The sequence below is a fragment of the Ursus maritimus genome, unplaced genomic scaffold (genome assembly GCF_017311325.1).
Source record: "Ursus maritimus isolate PB19 unplaced genomic scaffold, ASM1731132v1 scaffold_32, whole genome shotgun sequence".
In the NCBI taxonomy this organism is placed as follows: domain Eukaryota; kingdom Metazoa; phylum Chordata; class Mammalia; order Carnivora; family Ursidae; genus Ursus; species Ursus maritimus.
This window is the reverse complement of record NW_024425786.1, coordinates 11,065,006-11,088,082: the sequence shown is the minus strand read 5'-3', so window position 1 is coordinate 11,088,082 and position 23,077 is coordinate 11,065,006. Positions and strand designations below refer to the sequence as shown.

Genomic DNA, 23,077 nt, shown 5'->3' with positions numbered 1-23,077 from the left:
TCTGGAACCCCCACAGTGGTGGTACCACTTCCAGTGCATGCCCTCCTCTGAACTTGCCTGGCGGGTGACTGGAGGGGGAGGGGGACGGGCTGTGGACTGAGGGGCTGGGCCTGCATCCTGTCCCCCGCCCAGCCCTGTCTCCCCCCAGCCTGTGTGCCTCTGGGAGACCCCCTGGGAAATAAAACAGCACCCCTCATGCACTGGTCGTGAGGATTACCCGAGTGGAGCCCCTGGTGATAGGCGGTGGGGGTCATGCCCAACCTCCCCCATTAGGAAGAGTCTCCTCCCGGGGCCTCTGACAGGACATGGGAGCCACCTGAGCAAATGCTGCGCCAGCACCAGGTGACCTCGTCCCCTTCCTCCCTCTCCCAGCCCCTCCCCTCCCCACCAACCAACAAGAACCACACACACATAAGAATATAGACTTTTATCTTATTTTAGTTAAAAAAAATAATTGTACCACCAAATGAAGAAGTAGCTTTCTTTCGGGGAAGGTGAGGAGGGAGGGGAAAAAAAGCAGTACGCCAAAGAAAAAGAACTTTTTATATTCATCTGTATAAACATATCCGCTAAGGCAAACGCAATCCAGGGCCAAGGCTGCCGCACTGGCGTCAGTACCTCCTAATTTCTGCAGATTCTAAGGCCAAAAAAATAAAACCTCTGCAAATCCAACAGTTTTGTGGACTCTTGGGGCATTTTACTAAAATAAAGAGTTATCAAGTTTAAAAAGCAGTGACGTCATGACACACACTGAAAGTTGCATAACCATGGCCTTGAAGGCCATTCACTTGTTTGGACTGGGTGGCGGGCACAGTTTCACGACACGGCAACGGACACAGACGCGCACACACATGGACACGCACGCATGGAAGTGAGCACACTGGGAGCCGCGTGGGACTGGGCTGGTGGCACAGGCTTGGCCGTCGCCCGTCTGGGGTTGGGCACAGGGAGGGCTGGGGTCCCCATGCTTCCTCGGGGGAGGGGGCTGTTGACGGGACAGGTCCCGTCGCTGGTGACAAGGTGGTGCCCATCACTTGGGGAAGGATGGCGTGAAGGGGCCAAGCAAGGCCCTGCTCCCCACCGCCTGGTCCGTGCAAACCACTTAAAGCACTTCTTGGACGTGTCCTGGAGAATGAAGCCGGGTGCTGGTTTCCTTCCCCGTGAAGGGGCCAATCCCTCCTCCCCACCCTGCTCTCTCCAGAGCCCCTGGGACCCTCGCGTGGTTCCAGGGAGACTAGGGAGTGGCGCTTCTGCCCCCAGAGCCTTCCCTGCCCAGGATCCATGGCACGGCCGGCAGAGTGCGGGCCCGTGAGGTAGATGGGCACAGCTGCCCCTCACCCTGCCTAGCTGGGTCCCAGAGCGCCGGGGCCTCCGTGGGAACATGGGGTGCCGGGGCTTGGGTCCCTCCCCCAGAACAGAATCCCCCCCGCCCCCAGCAGAGAGAGGAGGCAAGGCTGGAGGAACAGTCGTCGGGGGTGGGGAGCCCTAGAGCCTCTGATTAGCCCCTCGGTCCTGCTCTACTGGAGCCGGAGCCCGCCACATTCTTGCCGCCTGTCCTCCCCCAGGCTTGGAAGTGAGGGCCCCAGGGGCAGCACGGCCTGCAGGTTCAGGGTAGGTGGCCGCTGGGCTGGGCGGAGGAGGAGAGCGTGCGAGGGCAGGCACCCGGGGCAGGGAGCGCCCCAGGGCCAGGGGCTGGGCTCGGAGCAGCTGCAGCGCTGGAGCGGGCAGAGGGCGGCCGGGGGCGAGAGACACACGGGAATGGCCGGGGAAGGCTGGGCCAGGCAAGGAGCCAGCACTGGTGGCCCGGCCTCGGGAACAGCGGAAGGGAGCGGGGGGGCCGGGCCACCTGGGGCCCCCCTCAGCTGGCTCCGTTCACAGACTTTGTAGGTTTTCAGTGTGGTCCCTTCAGACAGAGCCCGGGACTCAGGCTTGGCCTCCAGTCCGCCCCCCCTGCTGGCTGGACCGGGCGCCAGGGCCGGGGCCACGCGGTCAGGCCGCAGCCCCTTGCTACTTAAAGGTGGACTGCAGCTCCTTGAAGGCTGCCTTCCGCTGCTTCATCTCCTCCGCCTGCTTCTTCCTCTCCTCCTGCTCCGCCTTGATCTCCTCCTCGAAGCGGCTGGACACGTTGATGGCCTGGACCTGTGGTGGAGTCGGGGGACGGGGGTCAGGGCGGGAGGGGCGTCTGTGCCGCCACCGTGGGCTCTCGGGCTCCCAGTCCCGCGACTCTCCCCCTGCCTGTCCGCTACCGCTCTGCCTCTCGCTAGCTCTGGCCGGGGGCCAGGGGCCTCGCTGACCTCTCTGAGCCTCAGTTTCCCATGCATAACTGACTCGCGGATTCGTTGAGTGGATCGGAAGCCAGATCACATTTGGTGGCTGCTGCCTAGAGTGAGCCCTGTAAGTGCGAGCTTCCATGTTGCTCCTTTTTTTTTTTTTTTAAAGATTTTATTTATTTATTCTACAGAGATAGAGACAGCCAGCGAGAGAGGGAACACAAGCAGGGGGAGTGGGAGAGGGAGAAGCAGGCTCCCAGCAGAGGAGCCTGATGTGGGGCTCGATCCCAGAACGCCGGGATCACGCCCTGAGCCGAAGGCAGACGCTTAACCGCTGTGCCACCTAGGCGCCCCCCCCTTTTTTTTTTTTAATTTTTACTTATTTCTTTGGGGGTGGGTGGAGAGCACGAGTTGGAGGGAGGAGCAGAAGGAGAGGGAGAGGCAGACTTCCCCTGAGCAGGGAGCCGGACACAAGGCTCAATCCCAGGACCCCGAGATCATGACCTGAGCCGAAGGCAGATGCTTCACCGACTGGGCCGCCCAGGCACCCCCTGAAGTTGCTATTCTTAACCTGCTTCCTGTCCCAGGAAGCCCAGATGCATACCAGGTCCCACTGATGAACCCTGGAACATCCCATCAACCCCAGAAGCCCAGAGGGAGGTGGGAGGTGGCCTTCAGAAGCCATGTTCGTAGTTAACAGGGGGAGAGGAGAAACAAGGAAAAGCAGGTGCCCCGGGAGGTCAGAATCCACGAGCTATATTCCCCCTCCATCTAAGTGTGTACGGCTCCGGGACGGTGCCTCTGGGGTCCACACCCCCTCCAGGCCGGGGCTGGCGGGGCTGTCGGAGAGGCCCATGGGCCAGTGCGCTGTGTTTTGGGGCCTGCTCTGCCATTTCCCGGGCCCACATTTCAAGGACTAGTCCTTTGGGGGTAGTGGTTCGGTGGGCCAGGGACAGAAAGGGGACGCCGGAAGGGATCCCAACTTGGTTGGAAGGGGACAGAAGCCAGGAGCGCTGTGGGCCTCGCCCAGGCCAGCCCTCGCGTCAGCGCCCCGTCTCCTGTCCGCAGTCTCAGCAAGGCCACGAACGGTGAGCACTGACCCTGGGGCTAACTCAGAGTCCTGTCCTCCCCAGCCCGGGCACCCTTGTCCTTGAGCGCCCCCCACCCTGGGCTCCACACGGCCTCAGGATCCTCACCTTGGCCTCGAAGAAGCTCTTGGCCCCCTTGACGCCCTCGGTGGAGACATCGATCTCGGAGAGGCGGGCGAGCACATGCAGCCCGCTGTCCTCCTGCAGCTCCCCAGCCGCTGCCTTGCGGAAAATCAGGAGGAACTGCGGTAGAGAGAAAAGCACGTTGTCGGAAGGCCAAGGGGCCAGAGGTCTGGGCTCTCTCCTGCCATGCTCTGGGCCTCGGTCTGCCCATCTGTACCATGGGAGGCAAGGTGACCCATCTCCTGCTCTCCCAGGATCCCGGGCTACCACAGGCCTGTGTGCCCACACTCGGCTCCCAGGAAGAGCCCCAACCTACCTCATATCTTTGTCTCCCCTGTTCCCCAAATCAATTTACTGAGACTGAGTCCTCAAGGTATAGGATTGTGCCCATTTTACAGACTGTGGAAGACTCAGAGACGAGGAAAAAAACCTGCCCCGAATCGTACCAGCAGGAAGTGACAGAAGAAGGGCCTGAACCCATGCCCTGACTCCACACCATCATCGGGCACGGCCTCCCCACCGCCGTTCTCTTGCCTGCCTCCTCTCGGCTTCTTGCTAGTTCATCCAGGGAGGCCACCACGGTCATTCACCCGAGGCTGCCTGGGGTCCGGCACTGCTGTTTTCTGGCTGTGAGCCTCCATTTCCTCCTCCAAGGAACAGGCTTGCTCATGGCTCCTGCCCCAGAGTGACGGCGGACCGTGACCCGGAGTGTGAAGTCACCCAGCGCAGAGCCAGGCCCCTCTCGGACGCAGTGCATGTCACTCCCTCCCCTGTCCCCCTCGTCTCCTGCGTCACAGCACCCTGCTCTTTCCCTCTCTGGGCATCTCCCCCTCTACAGTCCAGGACCCCAGGAGCACAGGGCCTTCCCCTGGATTCTCAAAGCCCCCCAGAGTCAGGTATACAGAAGTCACTCAGTAAGTGCTGACCCTGTGAGGGAATGGCTGTCCCTCCCTGCTCACTCGCGGCACCACGGGGAGTGGGCTCACCTCCCGGAAGCTGAGCTTGCTGTCGAAATCCTCATCCACCTCCTTGATCATGTTTTTCAGGCCCAGGTGGGTCTGCGGGGCTCCGAGCTTCTCCATCATCAGCTTCAGCTCCATCAGGTCAATGAAGCCGTCCCGGCCAGCGTCGTACCTGTGGGAGCGAAGCGGAGCCTGAGGACATCCTGACACCTCACACCTGACGGGTCAGAGCACCGAGGGCTGGACTGCGAGGACCCTGTCACCCTATTGCAGCTGGAAGGGACCTCGGTCCAGGTGAAGTCGCGAGGTGTGGCTACTGCTTGGTTACCTCTGATGACGAGGAACTCCCTATATGGCCTGCGGCCTCTGACACGTTGAACAGCGCTAAGGTTTGGACCAGCGCGATGCCTAAGGAAGCGGAAGCCACAGCCTGCCTGTCCTGGACGGGACGGGAACCAGCAGGGAGAAAGAATTCACGACACCACGGGGGTACAGAGTGCGGGGGGGTGGTGGTGGTGACTCTGATGTTATCTCCAGGGCCAGCCTGGCATCTCTACTGGCCCCATCTCCCCCACTCCTGCCTCCACCCAGGAGAGAGGCAGAAGGTAGCACGTGTCACAGGAGGGAGGCCCCAGGAGGGAGGCCCCAGGAGGGAGGTCCACTTGTAGTTTGCTGGGAGGTGGCCTGGGGTGAATTCAGGGAACAATTTGTGCAGGGTGTGCCTGTGAGGGGGGGGGCGGGATGTGGCTTGGTGGCTGGAAAGGGCTGGAACACTGATGAGGTGATAAAAGTGTGTCTGCACATTGCAGGTCTGTTTTCTACCACCAACCGCCCAGCAGACACGGGGACAGTGTGTGTGTGTGTGTGTGTGTGTGTGTGTGTGTGTGTATGGGGTGGGGGTTGTTTAAATGTCCCTCTCGCTGGCCTCCTTGTGATAAGAGCTTGGGTCAGAGATGGCCTCGGGGTCCAGTCCCCCCTGGGGAGGTGCTGCTGGGGCAGAGCCTGTCATATCGTGACGGATGTGGGCCCTCTTATCAGGCTAACCAAACACCTGACCTGACGGCCTCCTGGTGGGGGGTGGGAAGCGCGCTCTCAGGGCTAAAATGGGCTTTCTGAGCCTAGAGAAGCCAGCGTAGCCCCAGGCCTCAAGCTGCCTGGGTGAGTGCTGGCGACAATAGCGACAATAGCGTGACACAGAGGGGCTGAGCTGCAGAAATCTACCTCCCGGTCTCGGTCTCGGCACTCCTGCGTAAACACACACCTCATTTCTGTGCCTTCCTCAGGGCTCCCCAGTTCCCTTCCCCCATCCCTAGGGATATGTAAGCTCCGCACGACCTTGAACAACGAATAGAAATGTGCCGGGAACTTCACATACTTTATTGTACTTAATCCCCATAATAACCTTATATAATGGAGGTGCAGAGAGGTTAAGTGACCTGCCCAAGGTCACAGAGCAGTAAAGGAAGGGGGCGGAAGGCCAGCTCCAGCCTGCCCACCTGCTCCGTGCCAGCCCGCGTCCAGCTGTCCCGGTGAGGCCCGCAGCACTGAGCCGTCTGCCCGGAGCACGGAGCAGTTGGTGCGAGGGGTATAAATAGTTCACGGACGAGTCAGTGGTTGGAAGTGACGCAGCACAGGGAAGATGGGGTTCTGGGAACCCTGCAGGCAGCACGGCCCTGAAGCTTTTTCCCCACAGGGCTGGGGGTGGGGAACGGGAGCAGGGCCAGATGGGCCGGAGGTCCCTGTGGTCAGCGCCGTGGCTGGGGCGGTGCCGTGGCTGGGACAGCGCTGTGGCTGGGGCGTGAGCCAACGTGAGAGGATGTGGTAGAGGCTTGTGGGCCTCGGGAGGGCCAGGCAGGCCTACGATCCCATGCTCCAGGCTCCCCTTCAGGCCGGAGGGGCCCTGCGGGGGACACGGCAGAGACCCCTCCTTGCACATTTGGAGTCTGGTGAGGGGCTGGGGGGCTGCGGCGTGACCCCAAGTGACAGGTCCTGGAGCGGCCCTGCGGAGAGCAGCCTGGTGAGGGGGCCGGTCCTTCCTGGGGCAAAGTCACACGGGCGCCGCCCCTCAGGAAACCCTCGCTGCTTTCTGCCGGTCAGCGATGACACGGCAGGGCTGGAGCAGACTGCCTGGATTCTGGGCCACCCTGCCACTTGAGCCTCCAGCCGGGGTGTGATGGTGACTCTCTTGCAGGGTCACCGTGAGGACTGGCCGAGCTCCTGCATGGCATGCACTTAGCCCAGTGCCTGGCACATGGAGTGGATTCCAGAAATGGCAGCGTGGCCATCACTGGAGTGAGAGCTGGTTGCCTCTATGAAGCTCCTACTATGTGCCAGGCATTTTTTTGACAACTGCCGTGCTCAGCAATCCTGGGGGGATTATTTCCCCACGTGACTGACTAGGGAACAAGGAGAGTAGGGGTGAGGGCGCTGGCCTACTGACTAGCTGGCCAGGGACTCACCCCCCCATCCCTGGGGTTCCCACACTCTGCTGTCCCACCTGCCTCTCCTGAGCCCCAGCTTTATTTACTGCCCATGTGTATGGGTTTCTCCTGCAGCTGGGGGTGGCTTAGTTTCAGAGGAAGTGCAGATAAAGTGTCTGAACTTGGACAGAGACTTTGGCTCTGTATCTGTTGGGTCTCTGGCAGCTCCCAGGCCTGGCTGGCCTGCAGCTCTATCCGCGGCTTGAACCGCTGCCTGCATCAATCAAAGGTCAATCAATTACCGGGTCTGGGCTCTCTCCTGGGCGGGCTCTGGCCCCCAGGGGGACAATGCAGGGGCTGGTCACAGCGCCAGCAGGTCAACTGCCAAGGGGAGGCGACAGAGGTCAGGAAGAGGCCAGGTGCTGGGGTGGGAGTTGGGTCCCCCAGGGGAGGAGACATTGGAGGGGGGAAGGGCTGTTCCCACAAGGCTCCTGGGAAGCAGGCATCTACTGTGTGCCCTGGGCTTGGGGCCACTAGATCAGCCAGGTCCCCAGGGTGAACGTGACTGATGACCTTGAAGTTTCTGTGCCCACATCAGCTCTACTGAGACTGACTGGGGTCTGAACCCCAGATCTGCCACTAGGCTGGCTGGCTGAGCCTGGCCAAGTCACCTGACCCCACAAACCCCATTTTTCCTATTTACATTGTGGAGATCAAAGGACCCATCTCAGGATGGAGGCAAAGACTAAAACAGACGAGCTATGCCGGATCCTAGCACAGAGCGTGGCCCACGGTAAGCACTTAAGGAGCACAGGCGGACAGTAACGCCAACAGTAATAATAACAAATTAAAGCGGTATTATCACTACCCACCTTTAGGATTAAAGATTAAATGAGATGATGAACATAAAATGCCTAGTACATAACAGGTGCTTAAAGCCTGCTGATTTCATTATAATAGTGGCCACTGAGCACTTTCTGTGTGCCAGACATTTCCTTACGTACTTTGCACACAGATCTTAAAAATGGTGCTGGTAACAATGATAGTGGTAAAAACCACAAGGGTTTCTCCCTTGGGCGCCAGTCCTGAGGGTGCCCGGCTGCGAGGAAATGCTTGCTGTAGACTGGTCTGCAGGCCCCCAGCACCTCCCCCTCCTCCGAGGCTCCCACTACTTTTCCCACTAGGCCTGATTCAAAGACCCCACCGCTTGGGGAGGTGGAAAGACAGCAGGACAGAGCCTTTCACTCTCTTGCTGGGCAGAAGGAGAGAGGAGCCTTGGCCCTGGATTACTCTGTCCCTCTTCTCACGGGAAGGAAGTGACAAGGTGGGGGGGGGACTGTCACCATGCCACCAGCAAGTGGATGAACAGCAACACAAGACGTGCCCCTGGCCGGGGAGACCCTCTCACCCATCGGTTCTCTCCCTAAGCTGGCACTGAGGGTGCAGGCGGCTCAGAGGGGCCAGGGAAAGAGAATCAGCACACAAGATCTGTCCGCACAGCCTGGTCTACCCGCTTCACGTGATGTGGGGGAAACTGAGGCCCAGAGTAGGCAGCCACCAGCCTGGGGTCACACAGCCAGTGGGCTGCAGGATCCCCAAAGCTGGAGACGTTCCTTCTTCCTGCCTGTCTGCTTCCCTCTTCTTCCTGGTCCCACGGAGGGTCCTGAATTCTCAAGCCTGTAGGCCTGGGGGACGCTGGGTTGAGAGCCCAGCCTGGGGCCTGCCTGGGAGGGCCAGCTACACTGGGCAGGAATGGCAACAAAGCTCCCAGGCTGGGAGCTCAGCACTTCTCTCCAGCACCGGAGAGAGGCTGCTGCACCTGGCACCGTGCCCACATTCCTACCCGCCTCCCCCTGAATAGTTCTCGGCGGGCAGGGCTCGGCAGCTGCCGCCCCGGATGCCGGTGACAGAATCCCTCCCATCCACCCTGGAGAGCGGAGCAGCCGGCCACCACCCCGGAGGACTTTGCCCCTTTGGGCCGAGCAGGTCCCACCCAGCTTCTGATAACCAGCAGTCCCGGGGGCGGGCAGAGGCCAGTTCCCACAGCGTCCAGTATCAACACCCTGTTTCCTAACAATATTATCCTTACGGGCTACTCTCTGCTGAGCACTTACTATGCACCAGGCGCTATGCCCAGTATTCCGCATCAGACCCTCCCCAGAACCCTGTGGAGCAGGCATAAATATCCCCATATTACCGATGAGGAGACGGAGGCTCAGGGAGGAAGTGACGGGGCCGAGGCCATAGTTGACGAGGACAAAGCTGGGATCCGAACCCCGATATGATGAAACACACGTGCTTTTAACTGCGATGCTATGTCCCGATGCCCACAGACCCGGTACTAGAGATCCTCAGGTTGGGAGGGATATTGGAGGCCACTCATTCAGCCATTCGTGAAGGTCAGATTCCCAAGGCAGTTTTCCTGCTTGTGTCTTGAATACCTCTGAGCACAGGAAGCTCGCTGCTTCACGTAAGGCAGACCACGCTGACTCTGGAACTGTCTATTAGAAGGCTGCTCCTTGTGCACGAGCCTTGCCACCCAGCAGCTGTGCTGTGGAGTCTGATGGCAGAACGAGGACTTACCACAGCTGCTGTACAGGGACAAGATGGGAGCACAGCAGACCCGTTTTGTCCCTTCTGCTTCCTATCCCAGGCCTTTGCAGCTGGCCCCTCGGCCCATGAGTGTCCCCAGGAGGAGAAACAGCTGGAGAGGGTAGTGTTTATGGACTAAGCACCCCCCCAGGCCCACCTGGCTTTGGTCTCGGCATTCACAGACCTGGTCCTCCCCTCTCCTGTCTCCCTCAGTGGCTCCTAGGCCTCTCTACTCTCTGTCCTATGAACTGGGAAGGCAGGTCCCTTGGGGCAGGGAGAGTTCTGGACAAGAGAAGAATTCTGGCCTTGCCCACTATTGCAGCCAGCTCGGCCCTGCCGGCCTCCTTCCGCAGGTGGCCACCCACCACCCACACGCTCTGGTAACTGCTCGGCATGGCCCGACGGGTCGCGCACGCCCCCACCCCCACCCCCAGACTGCCTGACTCATGTGGGGAAAGCCCAGCCACTCGCCACTTCCTCCAGTCCTATCTGCAGAATCGGACACTCGATCTGTTGCCATGTCAGCCACGGAGAGGGTAAGGGTGTGTGTGTTTGGCTCGCAGCTCCCCCACAGCTTTTCAGTGAGTCCAAGGATCCAGTAGGACCCCCCCCAGGCTGAGATGGCAATCTGCTGGGGGCTTGTCAGGGCTCGGGACCGCCCAACCTCGGGTTCAACCGCCAGATGCTGAGCGCCAGGCCGGGCGGGCCTCTCCCCGGGCCGGTAACGTCAGCAGCGGTGTCCTGCCAGCTTTCCCTGCCTGCTCTTAATAATACTTATCCTTACAGCCGTGATGGCAAAGAAATTCACTGAGTGTCTAATCCAACCTAGTGTTTATTATTCAACTTAATCTTCCCCTACTGCCCAGACTAAGGAACCTGCCTTACCCGAAGGAACTCCTCAGGCAGGTGGGGGAAGACAGCTGTGGGTGGCCTGGTGCTTCTGACACGAGTGTTAAAATGCGGATTCTGATCCAGTAGACCCGGGGTGGAGCTGCATTTCTAACAAGCGCCTGGTTGCTGCTGCTGCTGCCGTCTTTCGGGGTCCCTGGGAGCCAGGGACGTGGAGTCAGACAGACCCCAGTTCAAACGCTGTCCCCGCTCCTTACTAGCTGTGTGACGCTGGACGGGTCAGCCACCTCTGGGAGACCACGTGTTCTCATTTGTGACAAGAGTGATGATGAGCTCACAGGATGCCATAAAAGGATTAAATAAGAGACAAACTGCCCGGGATGGGGGAGGCGGACGTGTCTCCGTCACGCGAGGGTCCGCACACAGCTCAGAAACCCCGGGCCCGGCTCCCCTTTAGCCGCACCCAGCTGGCATGGGACTCTTGCTGCTCCGCAGGCCTTGAAAAGCGGAAGTCCGCCAAGGAGAAGGCCACTCAGCAGTCAGAGGGAACTCAGCCGCTGCAGGGAGTGGGGACGGTCCCCGCTGCGGTCTCAGGGCAGCTCTGCCTCTCCTCCTCCTCCCCCGCCTGGGCTGGCCTTGCCAAAGGGCCCCCCCTGAGGCAGCAGGGCCTGGTCTTCTCCAGCCTGGACTCTCACCGCTGAAGCCAGGCCTTGGACCCAGAGGGTCCAGACCACAGAAGGCAGGAAGGTGCAAAGCCAAAGGGGAACCAAAAGTCCCCGGGCGGGGGAGGGGAGAGGTGACTCAGAATCGGAAGAGCAGAGGGTGAGCACTCAGTTCGGGAAATCCTCCCTCCCGGGGGGGTGCGGCATCTCCCCAGAAAGCCGGGCTCCTGGCTGCTGCAGGTGGAAGGACCCAACCTCTATACCCCCGCAGATGGCTTCCCCTCCTGAGGCTCTGAGAGCACCCGCCACCCCCCATCCAAAAATACAGCCCTCTCTCGGCCTCTGGGGCTCCCTGCAGGCCAGCCTGCTTCTAATTCTGCCCCTGCCGCTTATTATAACCTTGGGTACGTGACTCGACTTCCTTGAGCCTCAATGTCTCCGTCTGGCACATGGGAATCATGATTTACCCACCTCACTGCGCGGCTGTGAGCAACTGGACTGGGGGTTCCACTTAACGAGGAGAGGACGTGGGGGCAGGGGGCCGGCGGAGGACGACGCATCATCACCGCCCCCCTCAAGAGCGCATTCAGTCCTCATGGAAGGGATAAAGAAATGGAAGGTTCCATTTCCAGCCCCATGGGCCCATCCTCTCTACACTCAGAGACCCCTCCATACCACTGCTCTTCCTGAGACTTTCAGCTCCCTGAGGGCAAGAACTTCCTTCCTCCCTTCTCTAGAACTTCCGCACAGCAAATACTTAGTACGCGTTGGATAAATGATCACATGGATAGATTTTTTTCAAAAGCATCTATGTTTTTAACAGCCCACGGGCCGGACATGATGGTGGACTCTTCACAAAGGGCCAGGACTCTTTACACGGAAGCCTCCGAACTTCAGCAGGGAGGGTCTTTAGCCCAGGGTGGGGTGCAAAGCTGAGCGCCCCGCCCGGAGTCGCCCAGCGGCACCGCGGTGGACGGGCGCTGGGGTCCCAGTTTGGAATCGCTCCGGAGCGTTCGTTCCCGCTTTCCTTTTTCCTTGCCACCTGCCTTCCACGTAGTTACGTGATAATGAATTCGTTTCCCCATTTTTGTTATTTATCAGAGCCATACGTAGCTGCCAACTGGAGCACCCGTTCCGCAGGAGAAATGGGGGGTTCTCATGCTGGGTCCCCAACACTCGGGCCCAAAGCATGGGGTTTTCCCCAGCTGGGCAGCTCCGCAGGGGGTAAGGGGAGGCAGCCAGGAGCTTTTGTGGAGTGCCCTCCTTGCCAGCCTAGACAACCGCCGCCAGGCCCAGGGGATGAGGGGGACAGGAACTTCACAGTGCTTTCTTCGTGCCGAGCACGGGGTTAAGTACTTCACAACAGCCCTGCGAGGTGGGTGCTATTACTCTCCCTGTTTTAGGGTGAGGAACTGAGGCCCAGAAAGTGTAAGGGCCTTGGGATTCAAACCCACAGACTCCAGAGGCCCTGCTCTTAACTACTGTGTCCTACTCTCTTCCAGGAAGGACGCTGAGGGAGCTGCTGTGAGGGACAGGGTCTGGGGAGACATGTGGGAGGAGGAGCAAATGGAGAAGAGGGGAGGGCAGAGGCGTCCAGAAGGAGAGGGAAGCCTGCCTCTCTGATGCAAGGGGTCAGGAGATGCAGTGTCTGGGGACGAGGCTGGCCACGCAGGGAACTAGGGCATCTGCCTCAGATTCCACGGCAGCTTCCGAATTACGTGGCTGCCGACCTCTCGGGCAGGTCTCGACTTACAAAACCCCACAGAGCCTCACACAGGGTGCTGCCAGCCCAGAGGTGGGCCCCCTTGAGGCTCTGTGGGGTCACGTCATTCTCTCTTTGGCTGGAAGGTTCCAGAGAGCGCCCTGAATGGATGGGCCGAGAGAGAGGTGGGGAGAGGGGTTAGAAGAGCTGGGGCCGCCTGAGGCCGCCTGGGGAGGGAGGACTGAGAATCCGGGTTCCACGTGCTGGGCATGATGCCAGAGCTTGATGGGCGTCGCCCCCTCCCAGCCCCGCCTGAGCAGGGACCACTACCCTCAACGTACAGACAAGAACCCTCTGGTTTGGCCACTGAAAACTTCCCTGAGACCCCAAGCAAGTCACCACACCTTTCTGGGTCTCAGTTGCCTTCTCTGTAAGATGGGAAGAAGGGCTGGAAGTTTCTCCCAGCTGGATCGTGAGGTCAGTGACGGCGGACAGCCTGTCTCGCTTCCCTCAATCCCCTTGATTCTCCTCCTATCCCCTCCTCGGGAAGGATCTGCTCATAGACAATGAATGGATGAAGTAGAAGACCCTGGAAAGCATTCTGTCATCCAGAAGGGCTCAGGACCCCTCAGAAATCAGGAGGCCATTGCTGAATACAGCCCGCCCCTTTTACAGGTGGGAAGACTAAGGCCGAAGCGAGAGCAGACAAGGGACTTCAGGGGCAGACCCGGGATGGAAGACCGGGCTTTCTAGCTCCTGCCTTCCAAGGAAGGCCGGCTCCCAGTTCCCTGTGACCTCCCCATCTCTTGTACTCTGCTCTGATGAATGGCTTCTAGGAGGGCTGGGCTCCCCTCCTCCCTGCCGGGGAGCTGGGGAGCCGGAGACCAGGGTGGAAGTCTCCCAGCAGGGCCCCGCTTGGACCCAGGGGGTGGCGGCCCCACTAGCACGCAGAAGCAGAACAGGGGTTTTGTCCTCAGAGAGCCTGTGTGCTGGCTGTTCATGGCCGGGGCTCGGCTGGGCTGGGCTCGGCTGGCACAGGGCAGCCTTGTTTCCTTGAATACAAAACCTGCAGCTTTCTATCCTCGCCAGGGCCCCCGCGGGTGGCACTTCCTTCCCTAGAAGTCCAGCTCCCCGGCCCCTTCCTGCCCCCCACCCCCACGCAGCAAGCAGCAGTGGTGCCAAGAGGTGGCCCACGGGGGTGTTGGAAGGAGTTCAGCTCCACCCAAACTTCATCAGAGTAAACCTTGTCAAACGAACACCCAAAACAACCTCTCTAGAAAGCGAGTGTGCTCGCGAATGCGGCTTCCAGGCCATTCCTCTGGTCATGCGCCCCTTCTGATCAAGCTGCGGCCTCCCAAGTCCCTACCCATTCGGGGTGCATGGGTTCTCCCAAACAGCTCTTTTTTTTTTTCCAGGGTGTAGCAATGCTGCGGAAGCCCAAGAGAAGGAGGATTCTGGGAGAAAGACATGGGCCAGTGGCGGGTCCGTGAGGTGGGAAATCAGCCATGAACACGGAAGGGGGTGCTGAAGAAGCGTGTTTCCCGCACGGAAGCAGATGTCTGTGACGGAAAACCCCGAAGGGAAGAACACATCTTTTGGAGTCAGACCTAAGTTCAGGTCCTGGCTCCATTATTTTCTAGCTGTGTGGTCTTTGTGAGTTATTTAACTTCTCTGTACCAAGACCGCCCAACTGTGCCATGGTGATGATGAGAGTTCTGCGTCATGGGGATGCTGGGTGAATCCAGGAGCTCCTTAGTGCCTAGACACTATCAATCACAGATGCATTGGAACAATCCCCCCTGCACTGCTTCTCCCACTCGGGGGTGGGGGTGGGGGGTGGGCAGCTCTACGAGGAAGTTCCAGACAGTGAAGCTATCTATACCTAGCCCTGGGCTCAAGGAGCTTTCCATCAGTTTGGGCTGGAATCCTGGAAATCTTGCTCTGCTGACGGTGACAGTCTTTGGTGGGGAAAGAAACTTTAGAACTCCCAACAAAGACCCTGCAGTCAAAGAGGCAGGCTCCTCAGGGCCCAGGGACTTCCACACAGAGGCCCAGAGGAGGGTTAAGGACTCAGTTTCCCCCCAGGCTGACCCTTGGAAAAGTATGGGGCTCCCAGCCATCCAGGTCTGGGAAACAAAACCCTCTTCCCTGTGTGGGGGCCACAGGCAGAAGCAGCAGTGATGAGAAGTGGGAAAGAGCCTTTCTCAAGCTGTGGGCTTGCAAAACACCCTCTTCCTGGGCTTCCTGCTTGCTGGTTGGGTACACAGCCCCATACTGCCCTGTACTCCTGCCTCAGCCAGGGTGGGTCAGCACCTCTCCACTCCAGACCATACCCCTGGGCTGTTCCCCCTCTAGGGGCCAGGGGCAAGGGGATGGGCAACAAGAAGTGGGGAAGGGTACAGAGAGGAAGGGGCTGTGAGCTCTTACAACTCCCTCCCTGCACAATTGTGGTTGTGAGGAGTTTGGCTGTCCATCTCGATCTCAACTGGGTGGACTCAGGGATGGACCAGAAGGGGACCATTTAATCCCTTCAGAGAGATTTTAAGGTTTTTATGGGGAGGGGGAGGGCTGAGCCACAGGCCTGGGGGTGCCCGTCCAACCTGCTAAGGGCACAGTGTATGGAATTTCGTAGAGGAAAAGGTAGGGGTGAGAGCAACCAGGCCAATTAGACAGGGAGGTGTGGGGTGTCGGGAACCCTGTGTGGGAGGAAAGGGGGCACACAGTGGGGGAAGGCAGTGACTGCAAAGCTGCTGAGGGGGGTGGTTAGGGCAAGAGGAGGGAGGAACAGTGTGTGGAGGGAGGAGGGGACTCTGCCCTGAAGGGAGGATGGGTGGTACATACCTGCAGAGTGGGGGGCAGGGATGGAGGGATCCCTCCCTAGGGAGACCACCTGAGGGTCAAGGAGTGGGGTCCTGGCTAGCTGAGTGGATAGGAGTAGGGGCGGAAGGGTACGGAGGGTCTTTGACCACAGTTTGCTAACAGATGCTGAATAACTGAAGGGGGGGTGTCTTTGCCCAGAACCTATGTTAAGGGGAATCTGAGATAAGCAGAGGAAATGAAAGGACCCTAATGAAAGAATGGGTACAGCATGGGGCGCAAGGAATGGTAACCTTTGTTGAGGAGCTGGGGGTGTGTGTGGATGTTTTTGACCAGGGTGTTAGGGTGGGGGTGGGGAATTCGAGTAGCTGGGGGCGGGGGGAGGCCACGGGGTCCTCAAATCTCAGGGTGCGTGGGTGTCTGATGGGTGGCGAGGGAAGCTTCACTAACACAGGGGTCCGAGGCCAGAGCCCCAGAATCTTCAGACTCATGTGTATGGTGTAGTGGGGGCTCGAGGGGACTCGGGGTTACCTGGAGGGGCCGCGCGGTCCCCCACACCGAGTGCACGCGTATGGTGTACTGGGGGCCGCGTCACCGTGAGGAGAGGTCGCGTGTCAAGGGCTGGGGGTCGCCAGACTCACACGCGTGGTGGGGAGGAGGTCCTGAAGCCTCGTGATTAAATGAAAGGGGACGCAGGGTCGCCACCCCTGATGTGTCGGGGTTCAGGGGCGCACGACTGGCGGCAGGGGTCCCGGGCGGCGCAAGGTTTCGGGGGTTCGGGGGTTCGCGGCCCGAGGCCGGCGCGCCGGGTGGGTGGGGGGCCGGGTCGGGCGGGCACTCACTGCTTGAACATCTTCTCCATGTCCTTGATCTGCTTCCTGGAGAACTCCTTGAACTCGGTGTAGGGGTTGAAGACGCGGCGGCTGGGCGACTGGGGCTCGCCGATGCCCTGGTTGAGGTCGGCGCGCCGCAGCAGCTTGGCGCTCAGCTCGCCGTCCGCGCTGCCCAGCGCCTCGGCCGCCTCGTCGGGCGCCCCGGCCGCCGCCGCCGCCGCCCCGTTCAGCCCGGGCTGCTCCGGGGCCTCGGCGCCGCCCTCGTCCTCCATCTGCAGCCGCCGGTTCAGCTTGCTGGCCAGCTCGTCCGTGGCCATGGTGGCCCGCGCGGCGCTCGCCTGGGCCCGGCCCCTGCTCGCCGCGCGCCCGCACCGCCTCTGGCCGCGCTCTTCCTCTTCCTGACACTCCCCGGCGCCAGGCTCCGCCCCCGGGGGTGGGGCTTAGGCCCCGCGCCTGGCCCGCCCGCTCCCCGCCCCCATGCCCGCCCTGCTCGGCCCGCGCGCACTGGGGCTCTGCCGCGGGGCTCGAGGGCGCGGGTGGCGGGCGCCCACCCTGCCGCCGTCCCCGGCCGTAGGGGTGGGGGGGCCCTTAAAAATCCACCCCCTTCTCCCTGCTCGCTGTGGCCGCTGAGCGGCAGAGGTCGGGCCAGGGGCCGGGGACCGGGGAGGGAAGGAAGGGGATCCATCCCTTCGGTTTTGGTGTGGGTCAGGGCATCCGAGGGACGCCGCCCCCAACCTCTTCTCTGGAATCCCCACGCCGAGAAGTCGTAATCCTGAGTCTGTGACACCCTGTCGGTTGCCATGGAGACGACTCGATGTTAACCACCGGCGTTCTCAATGAGGGTTGCAGGGGTATGAAGGTGGATCCGGTGAGCGGGGACCCCCCGTTTAGATCTACCTGCGGCTGGAGCTGCAGCAGCTTTTGCAAAGGGCTGGACCTGCAGTTGCGAGGGAGACGGGGCAGGGCCATAGCCCTGAATGGTGTGGGTTCTCGGAGACAGAGGGAGAGCTAAAGCGGGGAAGGGGGCTGGTCCTCACCCCTGGGCCAGCGCATCACATGGATGACTTGGCAGAATAGCTGCTGGGCCACGGCTGTCCCCTGAGACTCCGCTTCAGAGGAACTGGCAGGGAGCTCCTGATTCTGCCATTTCGGTGAGGGCCCCCGAGGAGAGAGATCCTCTCCAAGGCTCCAAGGGATGCGGTTTCGGGAAGAGGCCTGAGAGGATTTCTCTCCGTGGTCTGGTGTGTCACCTTAAAACTGCAAAGCTGTGGACCTCCAATATCACAACCCCCGTGGGGGAGGGGAGGGCTGGTTAATAATACAGATTCCCAGGCCCCAATCCAGACAGATCTCTGCATGGGCCGCAGAAACCTGCATTTTAACAAGCACCCAGGGGAGTTCTGCTCACTGAAGTTGGAGTCTCTAATCTAGAAGGAGAACTGTGCTTTGTGCTTCTTCTCTAAAACGTTAGGGCAATGCAGAGGATCCCTACGCAGAAACTGGTCTCACCAGTTCTTGCAGAGAAAAGATGGATGCGGGGCTTAAAACCCTTGGTCTGGAGGCAGAGAGCACTTGAGAAAGAAAAGCCAGCAAGCTGCTACAGACTGATCTGCATAGAACGGGACCTCGTTGGTATTTGTCCGCCTGCCACAGTTCAAGAATATTGCTAAGTCAGTTTAAAAGGTATTTTAAAAAGAACAAAATTGAGAAAACCACTTAAGGGTTCAGGAAATACGATGTTTTCGTTAACTTATTTTCGAGAGTGTTTTTGAGTCAAGTAAAGACGCTCAGCTTAAATGACATGGTTTTGTTTGTTTAAAGCTCGGAATCAGGTTTCTGTTGGTCTTGGGCAGTTTGCTTCAGCTACTTGCAAAAGGCAGGTTTCTATATCACCCATATGTGGCCTTGAAGGACCCAGGAGAAGTTAAATAGTCTGTTTTTAACTGAACGCGAAACATTAGGGATGGGGTGTAGATTGAAACTTAAAAAATTCTGTCTGCAGGGGCGCCTGGGTGGCTCAGTTGGTTAAGCTCCCCATTCTTGATTTCCACTCAGGTCGTGGGATCAAGCCCTTCATTGGGCTCCATGCTGAGGGTGGGGTGTGCCTGTCCCTCTCCCTCTGTTCCTCCCCCTGCTTTCAAGCTCTCTCTCTCTCCAATAAATAGATTTTATTTAAAATAAATAGATTTTATTTATTTTTGAGGGGGGGAGGGAGAGATAGAATGAGCTGGGGGGAGGGAGAGGGAGAAGCAGACTCCCAGCTGAGCAGGGAGCCCAATGCGGGGCTCGATCCCAGGACCCTGGAATCATGACCTGAGCTGAAGGCAGACGCTTAGCCAACTGAACCACCCAGGTGCCCCCCTCTCTCAAATAAATAAATAAACTCTTTAAAAAATTTCTGTCTGCAGATGCCCTGGTCTGCCAGATTCTTAGCCTTCCTCCCAAAGCTGCTGATTACTTTTAAAGACCTGGTGAACCTCTGCCCGCCCCAACCTACGATTTGTAATGTGTCTGCATGAAAAGGGCGGCTTCATTACGTGTTCTGCACCTCCTTGATGTGGGAGCAAACTTTTAATAGTAATGAGATTATGTGGGAGTTTGCCTTCTTAAAAAACAACTTTACATATATGTGAAAGCCAGATATGGTTTTGGTTTGCATTATTCAGGCGGACTGTGTGTATCAAAGTCCCTGGTTACTTACCCCTCTGGCTTGTGTGGTCACAACCCTCTGGAGGCTGGCCTGGCTCCGTGGTGCAGTGGGGGAATTCTTGTTCATTACCTATGGCATCTTCTAGAAGGGGAACGGATCGCCCAGGACTTGCGGCTGTTATACTCAGGCAGAGCTCAGGAAATGCTGCCCACATGGGTGAGCCCTTTTAACACCTCTTAGGGGGATTTTCTCACAGGTTCTCAGGGTTTTAGACAGGACGAGAGCTCGCGATGCTGAGCTCTCTGCCTCATTTCTGGGCCCTGCCTGTGGACACAGCCGTTGATCTGCTCATGCCTGAGATGCAAGCCGGGGGCTGCGTTTTACTTGAACTTGTTCCTTCTGAGGCCACTGGACGTGAGGAAAGGCACCTGTTCGGAAATGAAAGGAGTAGTGGAGGAGGAGAGGCGGGCACAGCCCGTGAGCACTGACTGCGGACCTTCCAGAAGCAGTCACCTGTTTGTTGGGGGAATCATTCCTGAATGACCCTGAGCGCTGTGCCCCAAGCATGGATTTGGGCAGAAAGAAACGATCTGGACTGGTTACACATTACAGCATTTGGTCATGTGGAAAGAATGATCTTCAGGAAAAATCACACCCTCCGCAAAGGATTTTTACAGAGGCAGGGTGAGCCCGAGCCAATTCTGACAATATTCCAGCGGCAAGGGAGCGAGGCAGACTTAGTCACCATTGACTTGTTTCTCTTCTTCCTCCCACATCCACTTGTGTAACTGTCTTTCGGGGAGGGGCACAGTAATATTAAGAAAAACAACAGCACTTTGAAGAAGAGGGGGGAGAAATGGGGAGGGGTTGGGAGGAGCTCTTGGGTTTGGGGGGCAGTACGGAGTGGACAATGAGGGGCATTCCAGAGCCTCGCAGAACTGGGTGGTCCCTGAAGCCCGAGATGCTGGGAGGGGATTAGGGAGGCTGTCAGAGATAAAGTGGGCTCATAAACTGCAGCCCTCACTTAGCACTTTATAAATACCAGCTTACTAATTAATCATCACGAACGCTCCGAAGGCACCAGGAAACCCTTGATGGATTGAAAAAGATATGCAGAGGTCAAGGTTCAGGGACAGCCCAAATACTCATTTGAGTGATTTGGAGGAGTGAGGGCAAGGAATGGGGTCACAGCCTGGTTGGTGTCAGGGGCTTTCTTGCCTCCTACAAAGTTTGGAAGCTGTATACAGGATGCATGGTGGGGGGGGGGGGGGCGGGTTTGAAGCAGGTGTTCCATGGGCCGCTGAGCACCGGCTGTAGGTAGACCCATCTGCAGGTCATTAGGACCCAACCTATCTATCTGTAGAGCTCTCTTTTTGTGGTTATCTTGGATGGGATCAATCTACTTGGAAACCAAGATCGTCTTTCAGATTAGTTGCATATGCCCTGCTGGGCGAGCTGGAAAAAAGCTGAGCAGGTTTTCTGCTTCTGTGAAATTCCAGGCAGTTCAGTGTCCAAGCTGAACACCTGACAGGCCTCAGTGTTAGCCCTATTTTGAACCCTCAAAATGTGTGTGTGTGTGTGTGTGTGTGTGTGTGTACGCCTTGTGGCTTACACCCCAGCAATGCTGCATGCCCAGCGCCTTCCTGGACCCCTCGCAAAGACGGTAACCACATGGGCTGCTGATTTAGACTTTCGTCCTACTCTAGTGAAAGTGGTGTGAGTCTACATGCAGGCAGTTTATCAAGTATTCTGGGCATTGGGATCTGGTCCTGGAATTCTTCGGGTCATGGGCAAAGGGTGGCGTGGGGGGAGGAGCAGGACTAGCCAGTTTGAAGAGTGAGAGTTGCTGGACCCCACGCTGGGGAGCAGAGCGGTGACAACTATTACAGCTGGACGATAAGTGCTGTGGCTCAGCACTTATGACAACCCACAGTGAAGCTCTTCATAAAATATCTGACACCCTTTCCCCCCTCCTCACCCCTGAGACAACTTCCTGGAGGAAGGGACCTGTCTGTCTGGGTCCACTCTAGCTCTCCGGTGCCCAGCGTGGTGCCTGGTCCAAGGTACTGCTGGAGAAATCATTGTTGAATGAATGCATGATGACTCGGGATGGACTAGGTGTTTTCTCAGTGTCCCCTCTACAGCATCCAGTGGCCCCATTTTTAGGTCTCAAGGTCACTGCCAAGAAAGAGAAGCTGCTAAAATGACACCTCTTTGCACCCACATGACTCAACACAAAAGTTAACAGGAGCTCTTGAAAAACAAGCCTCTCAAGTGTCTGTCCCCTTCGCCTCTGAGGACAGCGTCAGCGGCATCAGATAGGGATCGGGGCCGGGTGACCTGCTGGTCCTTGGGCATCAGTGTGGCTCAGAGGTCATTTAGCAGTTCTCTGCTCAGGGGGCAAGGTGGAAGAAACAAATTGGAGGGGACAGATCAGCGCTGTGTGTGACCGCAGCAGGGGCACCCAAGAATTTGGGAAACTTGGAAGGGAAATTGTAGTTAGCATCGTGCGGAGGTAGGCAACGTCAGTTGAAAGAGAGAACAGTAGGTCAGGGACACCTGACCTAAGGTATTAGCTGAAGGAAGCAGGAGACTCTTTCAGGAGGGGGCCGGTAAGCCCAGGGGCCTGGAGGAAGGGGTGTGTCCCGAAGACGTGGTTCTTGCAAGTTGGGTCCTGCAGATGGTGGGCCTTCCGGCCTCACCGGCAAAGCTCCTTTCTGTCCAGACGCAGGGTTCCAACGGTGAAAGGTGATGTGGTTTGTGGTTAGGAACTGGGTTTGAACATCCCAGTGGGGTGACCTTGGGTAAGTTACCTTACCCTTCTGGCCTCACTTGCATTGTCTGGAAAATGGCAATAACGATCTCCTCTCAGAGCCCTCGAGAGGATTAAATGAGCAAAGTTGTGTCAAGAGTTTAGCGTACAGCATGGTGCATAGTAAAAGCTCATTTGATAGAAATGGTGATAGTCTGACTTCCCGGGAGTCATGAGACGGCAGGCAACAGCCGTGTGGATATTAATAATCCAGTCTGGGTGCGAGTTTGACATGGGGATTGGCAAATTTGGCCCATCAACTTTTTTCTCTTAAAGATTTTATTTGTTTGTTTATTTATTTATTTATGAGAGAGAGCACACAAGTGGGAGGGGCAAAGGGAGAGGGACAAGCAGACTCCACGGTTATTTTATTTTATAAATAAAGTTTTATTAGGACACAGCCACGCTCCTCTGCAATGGCAGACGTGAGTAGTGGCGACAGAGATCCCATGGTCCCTGAAGTGAATGGCCCTTTATAAGAAAACGGTGTTTACTCTCTGGCCCTTTACAGAAAACATTTGCCAATCCGATCCTCTTTGAGTCGTGAATGACCAGCTGGCTTCTGGACTTCCCTGAGGAAAGCGGTACAATAGAGAAGTTACGAGGAAGATGCGTGAGTTCTGACGCTCTTGGTCTCGGGCAAGCTCCTTACCGACTCATCGTTTTCACAGGTGAAGCGGGAGTGATACGCAGAGTGAGGACGAAGTGGGATAATGTCTGGACTGTGCTTAGCACTGTGAGTGTTTGATGGTTGGCAAGGACACTGTAAACAGTGTGCTATTATTAACTATTAAATTTCCCCCTGTTGAGAGGGACAAAGAAACTCCCAGAAGAGGGTCACTGCTGCATGCAGCTCTCTCTACAGAATGCCCAGCAGTAATCCCTTAGAAAGCCCCAGAAGAGGATGTGAGCATCAAAGGTGAGCTCTCCTGTGCAACATACCCAGTGAATTAATGATTCCAGCTCCTTCCCAGGAGAGCAGCAGATCAGAACCCGAAAGGGGAGCAAAGGTCAAGGCTGTGAGGTCTAGAACAGTATCATTCGTCCTTGGCACATAGTAGGTATCCAGTATTTGTTGCCTGAATGAATGAAGTCTGGGTGTTTAACCCTCAAAGTGATTTTTCAGTCAGAAAGAGAAATTGAGAAAACAACATCATTTATAATTGCACCAAAAAGAATAAAATACCTAGAAATACATTTAACCAAAGAAGTGAAAGACCTATATTCTAAAAACTATGAAACACTGAAGAAAGAAATTGAAGATGACATAAAGATACTCCATGCTCATGGATGGGAA

At 57.7% G+C, this 23,077-nt stretch overlaps 1 protein-coding gene and 1 long non-coding RNA gene across 2 annotated transcripts; one reads left to right on the top strand and one right to left on the bottom strand.

The window, feature by feature from the left end:
* Positions 1–420: 420 nt before the first annotated feature.
* Positions 421–16,650, bottom strand: EFHD2 (EF-hand domain family member D2). The gene is made up of 4 exons (XM_040645811.1): positions 16,328–16,650; positions 4,468–4,615; positions 3,467–3,601; positions 421–2,139 (listed from the first exon to the last, which is right to left on the bottom strand). Exons 1-4 carry the CDS (start codon positions 16,633–16,635, stop codon positions 2,008–2,010), a joined length of 723 nt encoding a protein of 240 aa, XP_040501745.1. The 5' UTR covers positions 16,636–16,650; the 3' UTR covers positions 421–2,007.
* Positions 8,569–14,351, top strand: LOC103666630. The gene is made up of 2 exons (XR_569570.2): positions 8,569–9,991; positions 14,084–14,351. It is a non-coding gene; the product is annotated as an uncharacterized LOC103666630 (long non-coding RNA).
* Positions 16,651–23,077: the final 6,427 nt, after the last annotated feature.